The sequence below is a fragment of the Emys orbicularis genome, chromosome 6, assembly GCF_028017835.1.
Source record: "Emys orbicularis isolate rEmyOrb1 chromosome 6, rEmyOrb1.hap1, whole genome shotgun sequence".
NCBI classification, from domain to species: domain Eukaryota; kingdom Metazoa; phylum Chordata; order Testudines; family Emydidae; genus Emys; species Emys orbicularis.
Window position 1 is genome coordinate 24,880,675 of NC_088688.1, and position 16,547 is coordinate 24,897,221.

General features: G+C 40.7%; 1 protein-coding gene and 1 non-coding gene across 2 annotated transcripts in view; both read left to right on the top strand.

Annotated features, from left to right (window-relative positions):
- Window positions 1-16,547, top strand: part of SPEF2 (sperm flagellar 2) — a 109,509-nt gene that overhangs the window by 24,852 nt on the left and 68,110 nt on the right. The window contains exons 8-9 of the mRNA XM_065406801.1: window positions 11,089-11,277; window positions 12,316-12,503. Coding sequence (XP_065262873.1) covers window positions 11,089-11,277; window positions 12,316-12,503 — 377 coding nt within the window. The remainder of the gene's footprint in view (window positions 1-11,088; window positions 11,278-12,315; window positions 12,504-16,547) is intronic.
- On the top strand, window positions 3,954-4,056 carry LOC135880725 (U6 spliceosomal RNA). The gene has a single exon (XR_010561502.1). It is a non-coding gene; the product is annotated as a U6 spliceosomal RNA (small nuclear RNA).

Consider the following 16,547-nt stretch of genomic DNA (forward strand, 5'->3'; position numbering starts at 1 on the left):
CTGGATTTGCAATGACCAGGAGAACCTCATGATGACTTGCCTGCCAGATGCGAAGATTGCAGATCTCACGAGACATCTTGACAGACATACATGTAGTGCTGGGGAGGAGCCGGTGTTTGTGGTACATGTAGGTAACAATGACATAGGGAAGGATAGGAGGCCAAATTTAGGCTGCTAGGTAAGAGATAGAAGTCCAGGACCTCCATCCCATGATAGCATTCTCTGAAATGATTCCAGTTCCACACACATTATTATTGAGTCTTTTATTTTTATAGCCTCTGTAAAAATCCATTTGGGTCTTTTAAAGACAGATTATTTTAAACAACCTGCAGTTGCCCTATCAGACAGAAGCCATCTTTTTAGAAACTTTCCCTTATCTTATTAATTATTTTTTTGGAGCAAACATCCTCCCTATTTCGTTCCTTCTTTCCTTATAACTCATTACTTTCAAGGCCTTTCTTTCACTTGCTAATTATGGCCTTTCTTTACAACACATATTTCTTTCACCAAACTTAAGGTAACTTTAATTTTATAGTTTTATATTTATTCTACACTGTTGTATGGGACTAGCCACAGTGCGTGAAGTTAAGCACCTGCATAAGTCTTTGAAGAAGTAGTGCCTTTCCTGTGAAGACCTGAGTTCAGGGTTCTGTGCTTCTCCTTTCACAGTGATGACAATGTAAATAAAACAGCTTAAAACAGCATGAAGATGTTCCATTCATCTTTAAATTAAAGATGCAGATAGAAATATAGTAATACATGAAATATGTGTAGTAATATACAGGTGTATGGTATGATACATAAATATAGAATTAATATGTTTGGCCACTGGATGCCAGTGTTGTCCCAAATAGATATAATTTTAAGCCTCTTATCATGCATTTCTCAAATGATCACCATTACAAAGCCATCTGTTATTTAAAAACCTATTTTATCTTTTCTACAGTGTCTTGTGATCCTGTGTTTTACTATGGATTTTTAGAAATGCTGCAATATAAAACTGAAGTTATGCTTTTGCCCTGTACCTTATTTTAGGTCTCTTTCACATTCAGGCTTTGGTGGATTTTAATTCTTCCTAAACTGTGCTACATTTTTTCCTATTAATTGTTGTGTTGAATTTGGTGCTTAAGAAAGGGAGAGGCTACAAGTGTTGATAAAAAGCAGATAAAGTAAGTAAATGCTGTACAAGTTTCCACATAGTGGGTTTGATCCTGCACCAATTTAAGTCCATGGCAGACCCCCACTCTGACTTCAGTCCTGCAGGGTTAGGCAGTACGCTTCAGTTCTGACCGGCAACAAATAGTTTTCTGATTAGGTGGAATGGAGCTAAAATAACACCACTGTACTAATTTTAAATTAAATTGTGATTATACCCAGGTCTGCAGAAATGGCAGCCAACATTTCAAAGGGGAAAGTGCAATAACCAACTATGCTACTGAAACCTCGGGAAACTTGAGAGGTTACTATTTTCATAGATTAACCCTCCTACTCAATCTATATGCTACAGGGATTGGCACCCTTAAAATGACTACTTGAATGAAGCCTTAGTAACCTAGTAAAATGGCACCTGTGTGATTTATGACTATGTATCATAGAGTGCAGTCATTTCAAAATTGTGTCAAACATGAAGAAGACAAATTCATTATTGAGTGTCCTCTGTATATTTGCACTCATGGGATGCACCAGCAGGTGCAGCTCAGTGCCCGTTGGAGCTCTCATGTGTCCCTCCCACCTCTTCTCTCTGCATTTTTGTGTGTTCTGAGGGTGAGACTATAAAAGGGAACATGGTGATCATCTAGTCTGACCATCTGCATAACACAGCCTTTAGAACTTCTCTGAAACAATTCCTGTCTGAACTACAAGAAGTCTCTGAGAAAAACATCTGATCTTGATTAGATTTAAAAATTGCCTGTGATGGAGAATCTGCCATAACCCTTGGTAAATTGTTCCAATGGTTAATTACCTTCACCATTAAAATGTATTTGCCTTGTTAAAAGATGGTTATTCCATTCAGTTTGAAACACTTCCTCCATCCAAACCCCTCTTCCAGATTCAAGGACTCTCTCATGAAAGCTTGTTAAAATCAGAGATTCAGCCCCTTGTAGAAGCTTGAGCAATAGAGGAGGTTCCAAGGGAATTCAGAGGTCAGGGATTCTACTCCAGATATTTTCTGGTATCTGCCCGGTGGGTGCTTGACCCCGCCCCCTACCCCCGGCCCCACCCCTACCCCACCTCTTCCCACCCCTGCACCGCTCTCGCCCCACTTCCATTCCACCCCTGCCCCACCCCGCCCCTGTCCTGCCTCTTCTCTGCCTCCTCCCCTGAGCGTGCTGTGTCCCCGCTCCTCCCTCACCCTCCCGGAAAGTCCTAAGCACCGCCAAACAACTGTTAGGTAGTAGGGGGGCGGGAAGCGCTGGGAGGAAGGGGGAAGAGCAGGGATGCGGTGCGCTTCGGGGGGGAGAAGGAGGCAAGGAGGGGGGAGCTTAGCTGCTGGTGGGTGCGGAGCATCTGCTAATTTTTCCCCAAGGATGCTCCAGCCCCAGAGCACCCATGGAGTTGGCGCCTATGGAAAGATTCATCTGATATTAGATCTTACAAAGTTCAATGCTTTTATTAGAAGATTCAGTTTCTGCATGTTGACTCTAGTATCCAATATATCCTCCTTTACCTCTTTAGATTAGTTTGTAGCTCTTGATCCAAAGGATGTATGCTTCCCTATCTCTATCAGACCAAGTCACTGCAGGTATCTCCCTTTCATGGTTGGACAAGAACATTTCCAAATACAAAGTCCTACCCTTTGGCCTGTCTGCTGCCCCTGGGTGATTTACAAAGTGCCTATCTGTGGTAGAGACTCTTTTAAGACAGCAGAGTTTTTCATTTACCCTTATTTAGATAATTGGCTCATCAAAACCTCATAAAAAGATGCCCTTTTCAAAGATATACATTACACATATTTAAGTGGTTAGAATTCTTGATAAATATGAAAAAAATCCCTTCTGCCTCCTACATAGAGAATCCCTTTTGTAGAAGCAGTTCTTGACTCTCAAGAGGGCAGAGCTTATCTGCTAGAAGACAGATAACTGAAGCTTCAGTGTTCTAAAAGGATGTTGTAATGGGGAGCACTTACCTCTTGAGCACCTCCTGTGTGCGGAACTGTAGGCCTTGTCCTACTCCTGGCACCCCCTGTAGGTTGTCAGTTTCACTTGGCAGTTCTTCAGTGGCTTGGCCCTTCAGCCATGTCACATAGTCAAAATGAACCCCTTCTGGGATAGCAAAACTGTATATCTGCTCTGACCAGGGTTTTAAGACCCAGCTCTGGGCCCTTTAAATTCAGCCCTTTGCTTTGGCTTCCAAATGAGCCTTGTCCCATTCTTGGGGTTTACACCACTTCTTCAGTGGCTGGTGTTGGAGCCCAGGCCCACCCACTACTTCAGGTTCCAACTTAGGGAGCCTATAAACAGCAGCCATGTGCCTCTCATTTCGATTAGTTGCTGCTACTTCCTTGGGCCTCCTCCTACCTGGACTCTTTATCTTCATACCTTACCTTACCTTAGGGTTAAAGTTCTCAGGTCCTCTCTCTCCCAGCTTAAGCAAATGCAGCCAGAACCAAGCTCTGGTTATCCCTCGAGATACGTTGGCCAGAGAGGAGCACCCTTTCTTGCCCTTTAGTCCCAGTCAGGAACTGACCTGCTAAGGCCCTGCAGCGCCTTTAATCTGAGCCTGCTGGGCTCTGATTGGCTGCTTCTGTATAGATTCTCTAGGCAGGCCTAGAGGACTCACCTTTTCTGGTCTCTTCCTGAGGCACAGTATAGTAGGATCACAGGGCTTCCAGCAGGGGGCCATGAAGGGCCTGATACTCCTTGTCACAGTGCTTTATCAAAATTCTACTTGAAAAGTAATGTTCTATTGAGCTCTTATGGGCCTCATGGCTTCAGCCACTTATGTCAGACCTTATGCTTTGGCAGTACATATACTAAAATTGGAATAATACAGAGAATATTAGCATGGCCCCTGAGCAAGGATCACACGCAAATTCATGAAGCGTTCAGAATGAGAACTCTGTAGCATTGACTGGTGTTAAATTACAGACCAGGTACAAATAGTATGTTGACCAGATTGAACATCCCAGAAGAAATACTGCTATCCTTTACAAAGTGGCGTCACCATGTAAATGTTCTGAAAGGGGTATCGTTCAATCCTCTTACTCAGTCAGTAACAGTTACCTTTGATGCCTTCAGCAAGAGATGGAGAGCAACAGATTAGCAACTAGAGGTCACTGGAGCTCTCAAGAAAAGAGATCACTAACTTCCTAAAATTGAGAGTAATTTGTTTGGCATTCAAATCTTTTATACATGGCATCAAGAACAAGGTAGTGCCATTCATCACAGACAATACACTGGCAGTGTACTATATGAACAAACAGGGAGAGGCTCACTCTTTCCAGCTGTGTGAGGATGCAGTCAAGTTATGGGCTTGGTATATCCAGCACAGTGTTTATTTTGGAGCTCTACATGTAGCAGGCAAAGTCAACAGGATAGCAGTTCAACTGAGCAGAGACATAACCAACTGCATGAATGGTTATTAAAGAAATCGATGACCTATACAGGCTCCCAGACATAGATCTTCTTGTCACCAGACAGAATTTGAAGTGTCTATTCTTTTGCTCATGAGCAGGGAGAGACAGTCTGTCCATATCAGAGTCTTTTCTTGTGAGCTGGTGGAAGGGTCTGTTTTATGCTTTCATAGATTCATAGATTCTAGGACTGGAAGGGACTTCGAGAGGTCATCGAGTCCAGTCTCCTGCCCGTATGGCAGGACCAAATACTTTCTAGACCATCCCTGTTAGATATTTATCTAACCTACTCTTAAATATCTCCAGAGATGGAGATTCTACAACCTCCCTAGGCAATTTATTCTAGTGTTTAACCACCCCGACAGGAACTTTTTCCTAATGTCCAACCTAGACCTCCCTTGCGGCAGTTTAAGCCCATTGCTTCTTGTTCTATCCTTAGAGGCTAAGGTGAACAAGTTTTCTCCCTCCTCCTTATGACACCCTTTTAGATACCTGAAAACTGCTATCATGTCCCCTCTCAGTCTTCTCTTTTCCAAACTAAACAAACCCAATTCTTTCAGCCTTCCTTCATAGGTCATGTTCTCAAGACCTTTAATCATTCTTGTTGCTCTTCTCTGGACCCTCTCCAATTTCTCCACATCTTTCTTGAAATGCGGTGCCCAGAACTGGACACAATACTCCAGCTGAGGCCTAACCAGAGCAGAGAAAAGCGGAAGAATGACTTCTCGTGTCTTGCTCACAACACACCTGTTAATACATCCCAGAATCATGTTTGCTTTTTTTGCAACAGCATCACACTGTTGACTCATATTTAGCTTGTGGTCCACTATAACCCCTAGATCCCTTTCTGCTGTACTCCTTCCTAGACAGTCTCTTCCCATTCTGTATGTGTGAAACTGATTTTTTCTTCCTAAGTGGAGCACTTTGCATTTGTCTTTGTTAAACTTCATCCTGTTTAACTCAGACCATTTCTCCAATTTGTCCAGATCATTTTGAATTATGACCCTATCCTCCAAAGCAGTTGCAATCCCTCCCAGTTTGGTATCATCCGCAAACTTAATAAACGTACTTTCTATGCCAATATCTAAGTCGTTAATGAAGATATTGAATAGAGCCGGTCCCAAAACAGATCACTGCGGAACCCCACTTGTTATGCCTTTCCAGCAGGATTGGGAACCATTAATAACAACTCTCTGAGTACGGTTATCCAGCCAGTTATGCACCCACCTTATAGTAGCCCCATCTAAATTGTATTTGCCTGGTTTTATCGATAAGAATATCATGCGAGACTGTATCAAATGCCTTACTAAAGTCTAGGTATACCACATCCACAGCTTCTCCCTTATCCACAAGACTCGTTATCCTATCAAAGAAAGCTATCAGATTGGTTTGACACGATTTGTTCTTTACAAATCCATGCTGGCTATTCCCTATCACCTTACCACCTTCCAAGTGTTTGCAGATGATTTCCTTAATTACTTGCTCCATTATCTTCCCTGGCACAGAAGTTAAACTAACTGGTCTGTAGTTTCCTGGGTTGTTTTTATTTCCCTTTTTATAGATGGGCACTATATTTGCCCTTTTCCAGTCTTCTGGAATCTCTCCCGTCTCCCATGATTTTCCAAAGATAATAGCTAGAGGCTCAGATACCTCCTCTATTAGCTCTTTGAGTATTCTAGGATGCATTTCATCAGGCCCTGGTGACTTGCAGGCATCTAACTTTTCTAAGTGATTTTTAACTTGTTCTTTTTTTATTTTATCTGCTAAACCTACCCCCTTCCCATTAGCATTCACTATGTTAGGCATTCCTTCAGACTTCTTGGTGAAGACCGAAACAAAGAAGTCATTAAGCATCTCTGCCATTTCCAAGTTTCCTGTTACTGTTTCTCCCTCTTCACTGAGCAGTGGGCCTACCCTGTCTTTGGTCTTCCTCTTGCTTCTAATGTATTGATAAAAAGTCTTCTTGTTTCCCTTTATTCCTGTAGCTAGTTTGAGCTCATTTTGTGCCTTTGCCTTTCTAATCTTGCCCCTGCATTCCTGTGTTGTTTGCCTATATTCATCCTTTGTAATCTGTCCTAGTTTCCATTTTTTATATGACTCTTTTTTATTTTTTAGATCATGCAGGATCTCGTGGTTAAGCCAAGGTGGTCTTTTGCCACATTTTCTATCTTTCCTAACCAGCGGAATAGCTTGCTTTTGGACCCTTAATAGTGTCCCTTTGAAAAACTGCCAACTCTCCTCAGTTGTTTTTCCCCTCAGTCTCGATTCCCATGGGACCTTACCTATCAGCTCTCTGAGCTTACCAAAATCCGCCTTCCTGAAATCCATTGTCTCTATTTTGCTGTTCTCCCTTCTACCCTTCCTTAGAATTTCAAACTCTATGATTTCATGATCACTTTCACCCAAGCTGCCTTCTACTTTCAAATTCTCAACGAGTTCCTCCCTATTTGTTAAAATCAAGTCTAGAACAGCTTCCCCCCTAGTAGCTTTTTCAACCTTCTGAAATAAAAAGTTGTCTGCAATGCAATCCAAGAATTTGTTGGATAGTCTGTGCCCCGCTGTGTTATTTTCCCAACATATATTTGGATAGTTGAAGTCCCCCATCACCACCAAATCTTGGGCTTTGGATGATTTTGTTAGTTGTTTCTCCCCCCTTTCCTCTGATCCAGAGACTGAGAAAAAAGATAAGATAAGATAAGATGGAGACAAGATAATTCTTGTTGCCCAAGTATGGTCAAGACAACAGTGATAAACAGCCCTTCTTCAACTCTCCAATGGAGCGCACAGGCTACTTCCAGTGTTACCAGGTTTATTATCTGAAAGGGGGAGGGGGAGCAGCAGAATTTATCTTCTGACCCTCTACCATTTCACCTAACTTCATGGGCTACAGGACTCTAACATATCTTGAAAAATCTTGCCCTTCACAAGTGCATCAGCTATTGATTAACTTGAGAAAACAGTCAACCAGAAGGTGTTATGATATCTCAAGTGGACTAGATTTGTGAAGTGGATAGCCAAGAAACATATAGATCTAACGTTGGCTCCAATATAATATATTTTTGATTATTTACTTCAATTAAAGCTTTCACGTCTTTCCAAATCTTCTTTGAAAGTGCAGTTAGCAGCTATAGAGGCACACTAAGTGCTCATAGACAATAAATCTGTCTTCTGAGTTAAGAAACTTACGAAGGGACTTGTCAATGAAAGACTCTGTTCCTTCAAGGACCTCAGTTCAGGCTTAAAGCAGCTCATGAAGTCTGCAATTGAGCATATGGCAGATTGTTCACTATTCCACCTATCTATTAAAATTATGTTTATAATAGCCATGACATCAGTTAGGCAAATGAGTAATCTACATGCCCTCATAGTCAATTCACCATTCACTATCTTTCACAACAATAAGGTGATACTTCATTCAAATGCTACATTCCTTGCCAAGGTGGTATCTGACTTTGACGTTAATCAAATGATGAATCTGCAAGTTTTCTTTCCTAGACTTCACACTCACATAGGGGAGTCAGAACTACATACTTTAAATACTAAGAGAGCTCTAGCTTACTGTTTTAATAGGACCAAAGAATTTCACGTCTCCCAATCTCTTTATGTTATGTACAGACAACCACAAAGTCATGCTGTCTCTTCACAATGTATAGAGAGAAGTTACAAGCTAACATCTATTCCTCCCCTTGTTGGGGTTAAGTCACACTCTACCAGAGCAATGGCTCCCTCCACAGAATGCTTTAGATGTGTTCCAGTTCCTGAGATCTGTGAGATCGCTATTTAGAGCTCAAAATGTATAAACCTCTACTCCTTAGACTTAGTGTCTAGAGCTGACGCTCAGTTTGGTAGGGCAATATTTCAACCCCTGTTCAGTTAGGACTCCAAGTCCCACCTTCCTTTGATGGGGTACAGTTTGGCAAACTATCTCAGAAGTGGAAATATGCAGAGGCCACTTTGAAGAAGAAATGAATATAACTTACCTGTAAACAGAATTCTTTGCGATGACTCTGCATATTCACACTTCCTGCCCATTTTCTCCTCTTCCTCAGAAGCCTAATGGAATATTGAGTCTGAGAAAGTGGTGGAAGGAACTGAGGTGGCAGTGGGCACCCCCCTTTTATAGCCTCACCCTCAAAATTTTCAGGAATGCAGAGGGGAGAAGTAGGAGGGGCACATGAGTGTTCCTATGGGCACTGCTATGAGAAGGTTCCACCACCTGAGCTGTACCTGCCAGTGTATCCCACTAATGGGAATATGCAAAGTCCATCTCAAACAACTCTGGTTACAGGCAAGTAACCTTCATTTTCAAGACTATTGAATTCTCTATTTTAAATTTGCATGCATAAATGACATTTCTGTGTGAAAATGGATGTGTGCATGCACAATCAGATCTGCTCCTGCAGTGAGCTTCATGTGAGCAGAACCCTGTGCCCATGTGGAGCTCATTGCAGGATTGAGACCTCAGAGGCTGGCTTAATAGCCAGTTGAAAACTTTTGCCCCTGGGGGTGATAGTGCTGTATATCTTCTTAGACATTTCAAGTCAGTAGCATTTCACTAGAATGCACTAGCCTGCCTGCCCATCTGATATAGTATTCAATAAGTCAAAAGAATTAAAAAAAACAAATACAGTGGTTTGAATTAGCAATATTGTATTTGCTTTTTTCCTCTACAACAGTATATCATAGTTTGCAGTAATACAAAGGACATTTTTCTCATAATTTTCTATAGTACTTCTAGAACTGCCGTTAACCCTAGTGGATATGTGTTAGTAGGTTATTGTTACATGCCTGGTTGCACTGTGAGGCACACTATAGCATATTAGAGTTGGCTATTGCTTTTGGAGTATGTCTGTTTGTTAACAGTAATTTAAAAAACAAAAACAAAATTTGAGGTGGGTGTATGTAGTGTGTTGTTCCATTGCAGCTCCATCACAAACATCTGATGAAAGGGAAACTAGGCTCATGAAGGATAAAAGTGTCAGTGTAGACCTGCCAGTTTTCCCCTCTAGCCTCTTTGTCCACTTCTCTCCTCTTTTCTGAAGAAACTGAATTGGGACTCTTAGACAAGCTCCAATTACAAATCTCTAAACTAAACTTTAAAGCTGTACCATTGCTTCTGGAGCAGGTTCTGGGCTGCAGAGGGAATCAGTGATTTCCCTTTCAAGCCCTTCTGTGGGACAGTGGGATTTCAAAGAGAAACTGCAACTTTCACTCAAAGCGCAGTGCCTGGGCTGCAGAAGCAGCTGAAAAGTTTTGAAGTTTAATTCAGAGATCTGAATTCATAAGAACAGAGGAGTTGCAGAAGGAAGCTGAAAACGTAAGCACGTCAATGAGGAGATACTACAAACTGTGGTTGCCACTGCATTTAACAAGGACAAATTCCTAAACCCTCCTACACTCCTAAGTTAATTAGGATAATAAAGAGAAACAGAAAACCAGTCCTCCTTTTCCTTTATGATTTCTTTCTTAACATTTATAATAGGCAGTTGCCTGACACTTCCTATTATAACTTTACCATCTTTAACTGTTTGGGCTGAAATTTTACAGGCTGGGCATCTACATCAGGCCGACTTATTTTGCAACATTTTAGCATTTAGGGGAGAGAAAGGGAGGAGTTGTGTGCCTCTGTGTCAGGGATCTGCTTTTTGCCAGCCCTGTGACAATCCACCCAAATTTGTCATTATAAGACTTTGAAAAATTGCAGTCCACGCATACTCACTAGAGACTTGCTAGATCTTCTCGAAAGATTCCATCTGTACTGGAGAGACAAGGTGGGTAAGGTGATTTTTTTTTTTTTATTGGACCAACTTCTGGCTACTACAGCTCTCCATCCATCTGTACTAGGCTTGCTTCAGCCCAGGGCTGAGCAGGACTTTCCTTGCAATTAAGTTCCAGGCTGATGCAGTCTATCTTGCGGCCAGGTCCAGGCACTAGAATGGAGAGTCACCTGTACTCAATGCCCCCGCTCTACTGTGAGGGAGGAAGCTGCCTGAATAAAAAGCAGAGGGGATGTGCATGTGGGGGGAGTAGATTAGGACAAGGAACCTTCGGAGAGTGAGAACTGGGACTGGATATGAGTTGTAGGACGGGGTCAGGGCAAGAGAAGGAAACTGGGACTTGTTGGGGAGTGAGCATCTTTACAACTAGAAAAAGAATTATTTGAAGCACAGAAAAGTCACATCAAAATTGTCTGTATGTAGGATTTTCTTCAGTCTGTGTTAAAATTAATTTTAGCTGCCTAAATTTTAAGAAAATGTATTTCTGTTGAGTATCTCAATTATAAGATTTTTAAGTGGTTATGTATTACTTGATAAGACCATAATTATATTATATTACTGATAGCATCATAAATAGAAATGTAAGTTTTAGGCTATGTATGTTAAATAGGCATAGATGAAGACAGTCATGCTATTTTGAATAAACATTTTATATCAGGAGTATAGAATTTTCTGACATAATCCATTAAATAGTTAATCACTATTTAGCATAGCTTACAATATATATATATTTTTTAGGAGGCTTACCAGGAAGAGCAACTTATTAATAGATTAATGAGACAGTCCCAGCAGGAGCGGAGGATTGCTGTACAACTCATGCATGTTCGGCATGAAAAAGAAGTGCTATGGCAGAACAGAATTTTCAGAGAAAAACAGTATGAGGAAAGACGACTGAAAGAGTTCCAAGAAGCTCTTGACAGAGAGGCGGTAAAAGATTAATTATTCAATATATTGTGCGGAGCTTTGTCTACCTCCCATACATGAGCTCAGATTTTTAAAGGTATTCAGGCATTGCCCTGCCAGTGTTGCAGGGCCTAAGTGACTTAGGAGCCTGTCTCATTTTCAAAAGTGACTTAAGCACTTGGGAGCCTAAGTCCAAATGAGATGTTATGCCAAATGTTATGGATACAGCAGGGCATGACACTCACACATTCACCCTTTCCAGCCCCGACCCCTCACTCTATCTCCCCCCAGGTCCTCCAAAATAAACTTAATTTTCATTAGGAATCTCATGCATCCAGGAGTCTGTAGGTATTGATCAGGGATTCGCCAGAATTACACCTCCTGGCCACCAGGGCCCACTGTGCTATTGGGAGTGCTGATAGTCAGGCTCCTCTTCCTCCTTTCTGATTTTATGTGCAAAAATTTTGGAGGGTAGGGGTTCTAAAGCTCAAATAGCATCAGTATCTTTGTATTAATTCTTTGCAGATTAGGCCCTTGCTGTTTAAACTGTGTGCCATACTTTCTAAAATGTATTTAATGGCTGAAATCCTGGCCCAATTGACATCGAGAGGTGTTTTGGTATTGACTGTACTGGGACTGGGATTTCGTCCCGTGTCTGCGTGACTGTTCTTCATGAATAGCAAATATACTCTCTCCATGTTTAAGGTTAAAATGGCTTTTTTTCAGAAATCACTGAAAAAAATATTTTACTTGTTATGGGGGAAGTAACATTTTGCTCCTTTACTTCAGTATATTAGTAACTATTTTGCAAAAAGCAGGGACTTACAGAGTCTTCAGAGGTTGTATTCAGACTTTTGCAGGTCTTAATTTTTTATTACCTGCTATATATCATTTGATTAATGAATCTGATAAAAATGTTTTCAATTCTCGACTCAAATTCAGCAAGTTCATTTTCTTTTTAAAGATTACTCTAAGCATTTTTAAACTTTTTTTATTGATATGCCAGTTCAAGTTAATTAACAATCTAATTAAAAAGTTTGTTTTTGAAAAAAAAATCCTTAGGCTCTTGCAAAACAAGAAAAAATTGATTATGAGGAACATATTTGCAAAGAAAGAGACCTACATGAGAAAATTGCTGCTGAAAGAGCGGAGGCTCGATATAAAAAGCATTATTCCATGTGTTGGGAAGTGATTGACCAAATTATTGATCTATCAACCAAAACAGGAGAATATCGAATGTTGACAAACAAGTAAGTAAATTTCAGAAGTCAGAGAAAAGAAATGTATAAGAAACAGAATACAGGGAAAGGAAAATTAGTGAGATACATTATTTCATGAAATATATTCCCTTGTGAATGCCCTGCTTTACAGTTGTGGTTAATACTGAAAACAAGCATATAATTTAAAAGGTTATTATCGAATCATGAGTTCTGTTTCTCGTATTCAATGTACCGCAGCTAATGTTACTGTGGAAAAATTAAACCCGACTCCACAGTACTAATTACTTTCAACTGGAAATATTTTTCAATATTTTCACATGAAGTAATAATAATAATAATAATAATTAAATATTATATTTGTAGTATAACCTTTTGTTCTAAAGGATCACAATGTAATTTATATAGCTAGTAGGGCTGTTAATTAATCACAGTTAACTCAAGTGATTAACTCAAAACAAATTAACTTGATTAAAAAAATTAATCGTGATTAATCACTGTTTTAATCGTACTGTTAAACAATAACAGAATACCAATTGAAATTTATTCTAAATATTTTGTTATTGATTTTAATTATAAAAATTGTACAAAGTGTACAGTGCTCACTTTATATTATTTTTATTACAAATATTTGCACTGTAAAATATAAACAGAAGAAATAGTATTTTTCTATTCATCTCAGACATGTGCTGTAGTGCAATCTTCTTATTGTGAAAGTGCCACTTACAAATGTAGACTTTTATTTTTTTTGGTGACATAACATTTGCTATGTTATTGAGCAAAACCCATCCTCAGCATGGAAGAATGTCCTCTGGAATGGTGGTCAAGCACGAAGGGGCATACAAATGTTTGGCATATCTGGCACATAAACACCTGCAACGCCTGCTACAAAAGTGCCATGTTTACACCTGGTCTCATTTTTAGGTGACATTGTAAATAAGAAGTGGGCAGCATTATCTCCCATAAATGTAAACAAACTTGTTTGTCTTAGCGATTGGCTGAACAAGAAGTAGGACTGAATGGACTTGTAGGCTCTAAAGTTTTACATTGTTTTGTTTTTGAGTGCAATTATGTAAAAAAAAATTCTACATTTTTAAATTGCACTTTCATGATAAAGAGAGTGAACTACAGCACTTGTATGAAGTGAATTGAAAAATACTATTTCTTTTTATCAGTGCAAGTATTTGTAATAAAAATAATATAAAGTGAGCACTATACACTTTGTATTCTGTGTTGTAACTGAAATCAATATATTTGAAAATGTAGAAAATATCCAAAAATATTTAAATAAATGGTATTCTGTTATTGTTTAACAGTGCAATTAAAACTGCAATTAAACAGTGCAATTAAAATTAATCACAATCATCTTTTTTTTTTTTTACATAATTGGACAGCCCTAATGGAAGTAAGTTTGCAAAGCATTTTGAGATCCTTCAGGTTAAAAGGCTTTAGGTTCAATGTGTACTTTATAAATTACTTCCCTCACATCAGCAACAGAGCCACCTGTAGGGTGAAACAGCAACTATTTAAGAAGGCCAAGAAACCACAACTTAATGCTTTAAGACTGTAAGAGGTTTTCCTACCTGGTCTGGCATCAGATGTTGCCATGCCTTAGTTTCCCATCAGATTAGTGCTTCAATTTCCCCTTGCTTTCAGATAGCTGGGTGCTTCAGTGAAGTGGCAGTTTGGCCCTTTGACCAAGTCAAATATTCCTCCCTTTCTAAGACAAATAAAATATTTATTTTAAAGTTTTATTTATTTAAGTAAATATTTATTTTAATATTTAAAGTTCAAAACAAAAGATTTCTGCAAACAAACTGTCACCCATCCTTCGCTAAGTCCTTTCCCTTAATAGCTAGGATTCCACACCAGTTCTTTGCCACTCCCTGGTCCACAATTCTTCAGCCTTCTCTACTGGCTTCACTGATAGACTTTTCCTGCCACAGGCTAAACAAATCTTTCAGCCACACTCAGTGTAGTCCTCAGTAATCTAGGGTGACCAGATGTCCCGATTTTATAGGGACAGTCCCGATTTTTGGGTCTTTTTCTTATATAGGCTCCTATTACCCCCCACTCCCTGTCCTGATTTTTCACACTTGCTGTCTGGTCACCTACAGTAATCCTTCATCCTTACTGTGCTAAACAGCCCTTTCTCCAGGGTATAGTGTGGTCTTCCCCACTTAAAGGAGGAAAGTAAAGGAGAACTTCCCCTTATCCTCTCTGGAAGCTTTGGCCTGGGACTTCTAAACAAGAAAGAGCTTGTTTTCTCACTGAGTCTCCTGCCTTCTCTGTTATTTTCTTGTCAGACTTTTTTCTTCCCCTGCTTTCTCCTTGGTCCGGAAACCTTTAGCACTCCTTAGTCCATGGCTCATACTCTTTTCAGTCATACTCTTACTCCTAACCGGTTCCTTCTCCTGCCTGCCTTTAGGACTTCTCTTAGGCCCTCTCACTGGCTTCTGGCCTCAGCCCCTCTCCTCCTGCTTCAGGTCCCTGACCTCTGGGAACACCATTGTCAATCTTGGTCTACAACTCAGTTTGGTCCACCTTGGAGCATCTCTACAGCAAGCTGCTACACCCTCCAGCCTTCTCTAACTATTGCGAAAACAAGCGATTGTATATAGTCCTGTTCCATTCCACAGTAGGCTTTGCTGTAACCTGCAGTCACACAATCCCTCTGATGAGTACAACCCACAGAGTGCTGATCTTAAAAGGCTTTAACTGGACGTAGGCCTGCTTTGAAAGGGACAACACATTTTGTGACAGTCTGAAATAATACTGCTTGCATCTGAAACTGCAAGGGGAATATAATGCACATTTGAATTGTTCACGACAGCAGGTTTAATGTCCTAAGTCTTGCAAATGATACTAGGATGTGAGTAAGCAATTCAGAAAGTGGAACCTTTGTTCTCTGAAAGCCACAAAATCTAAGGGTCATCCCATCTTGGCTCAAAGCCTGTGTAAGTGGATAAGATTATGCATTCAGTCATGTTAGGAGCTAGTTGGGCAGGGCTCACTTAACTAAGGGGATAGCAGCTTCCACAACATGTATAAACAATGTGCCTTTATTTGAAATCTGTAAGGCTACTGAATAAGGCTACCTTCACAAACCACCATTTTCATGACATGGTATCAAGAGCAGATACTGGTTTGGGGAAGACAGTGTTTCAGTCATTGTTTACCTAATGGGGTCCTCACCCCATCTCCCTGAAAAAATCACTGCTAGCTAGTCTTAATCCAGGATATGGTTAATGAGTTAACAAGCTACAACTTCAGGTGGTTGTTGATCTTTTTATACTGAAATTTTAAATTAAATATTCAGTTTTTAAGGGAAAGTAGGGGGAAAGCCCACAAACAACATGAACTGTCAAACTGCTGAAAGGTAATATGTTTTAAAATATTTTTGATCCTTTCTTCATTATGTAAGTGTGAAAGTGCTCTCCCCTTCTTTCGCCTCACCTTCTCATTTCCCTCTCTCGTCTCCTTTTGCTCCTTACAGGTCAGTACATCTCTTCTTGAGAGACATTGAAAAATAACTATACAGTGATTACACAGAGCCCTGCACTATGGCTTTTATCCAGTCAGAGTACATAGATTAACATACTGTATGATTAATAAGAAATAATCATACAGTTATTGTGCATATCAGCACTCCAGAAACGATGAGAATTCAGAGACTTGAATAATTGGTAGGACCAGGAGAGGACTGAATGTTTGTTTTTATAACTGTAGAGCAGGGGTCGGCAACGTTTGGCATGTGGCTCACCAGGGTAAGCACCCTGGCGGGCCGGGCCAGTTTATTTACCTGCTGACGTGGCAGGTTCGGCCGATCGCGGCCCCCACTGGCCGCGGTTCGCCGTCCCGAGCCAATGGGGGCGGCGAGAAGCCGCGCCCAGCACATTCCTCGCCCGCGCCGCTTCTCGCCGCCCCCGTTGGACCGGGACGGCGAACCACGGCCAGTGGGGGCCGCGATCGGCCGAACCTGCCACGTCAGCAGGTAAATAAAACTGGCCCGGCCCGCCAGGGTGCTTACCCTGGCGAGCCGCGTGCCAAACGTTGCCGACCCCTGCTGTAGAGTAT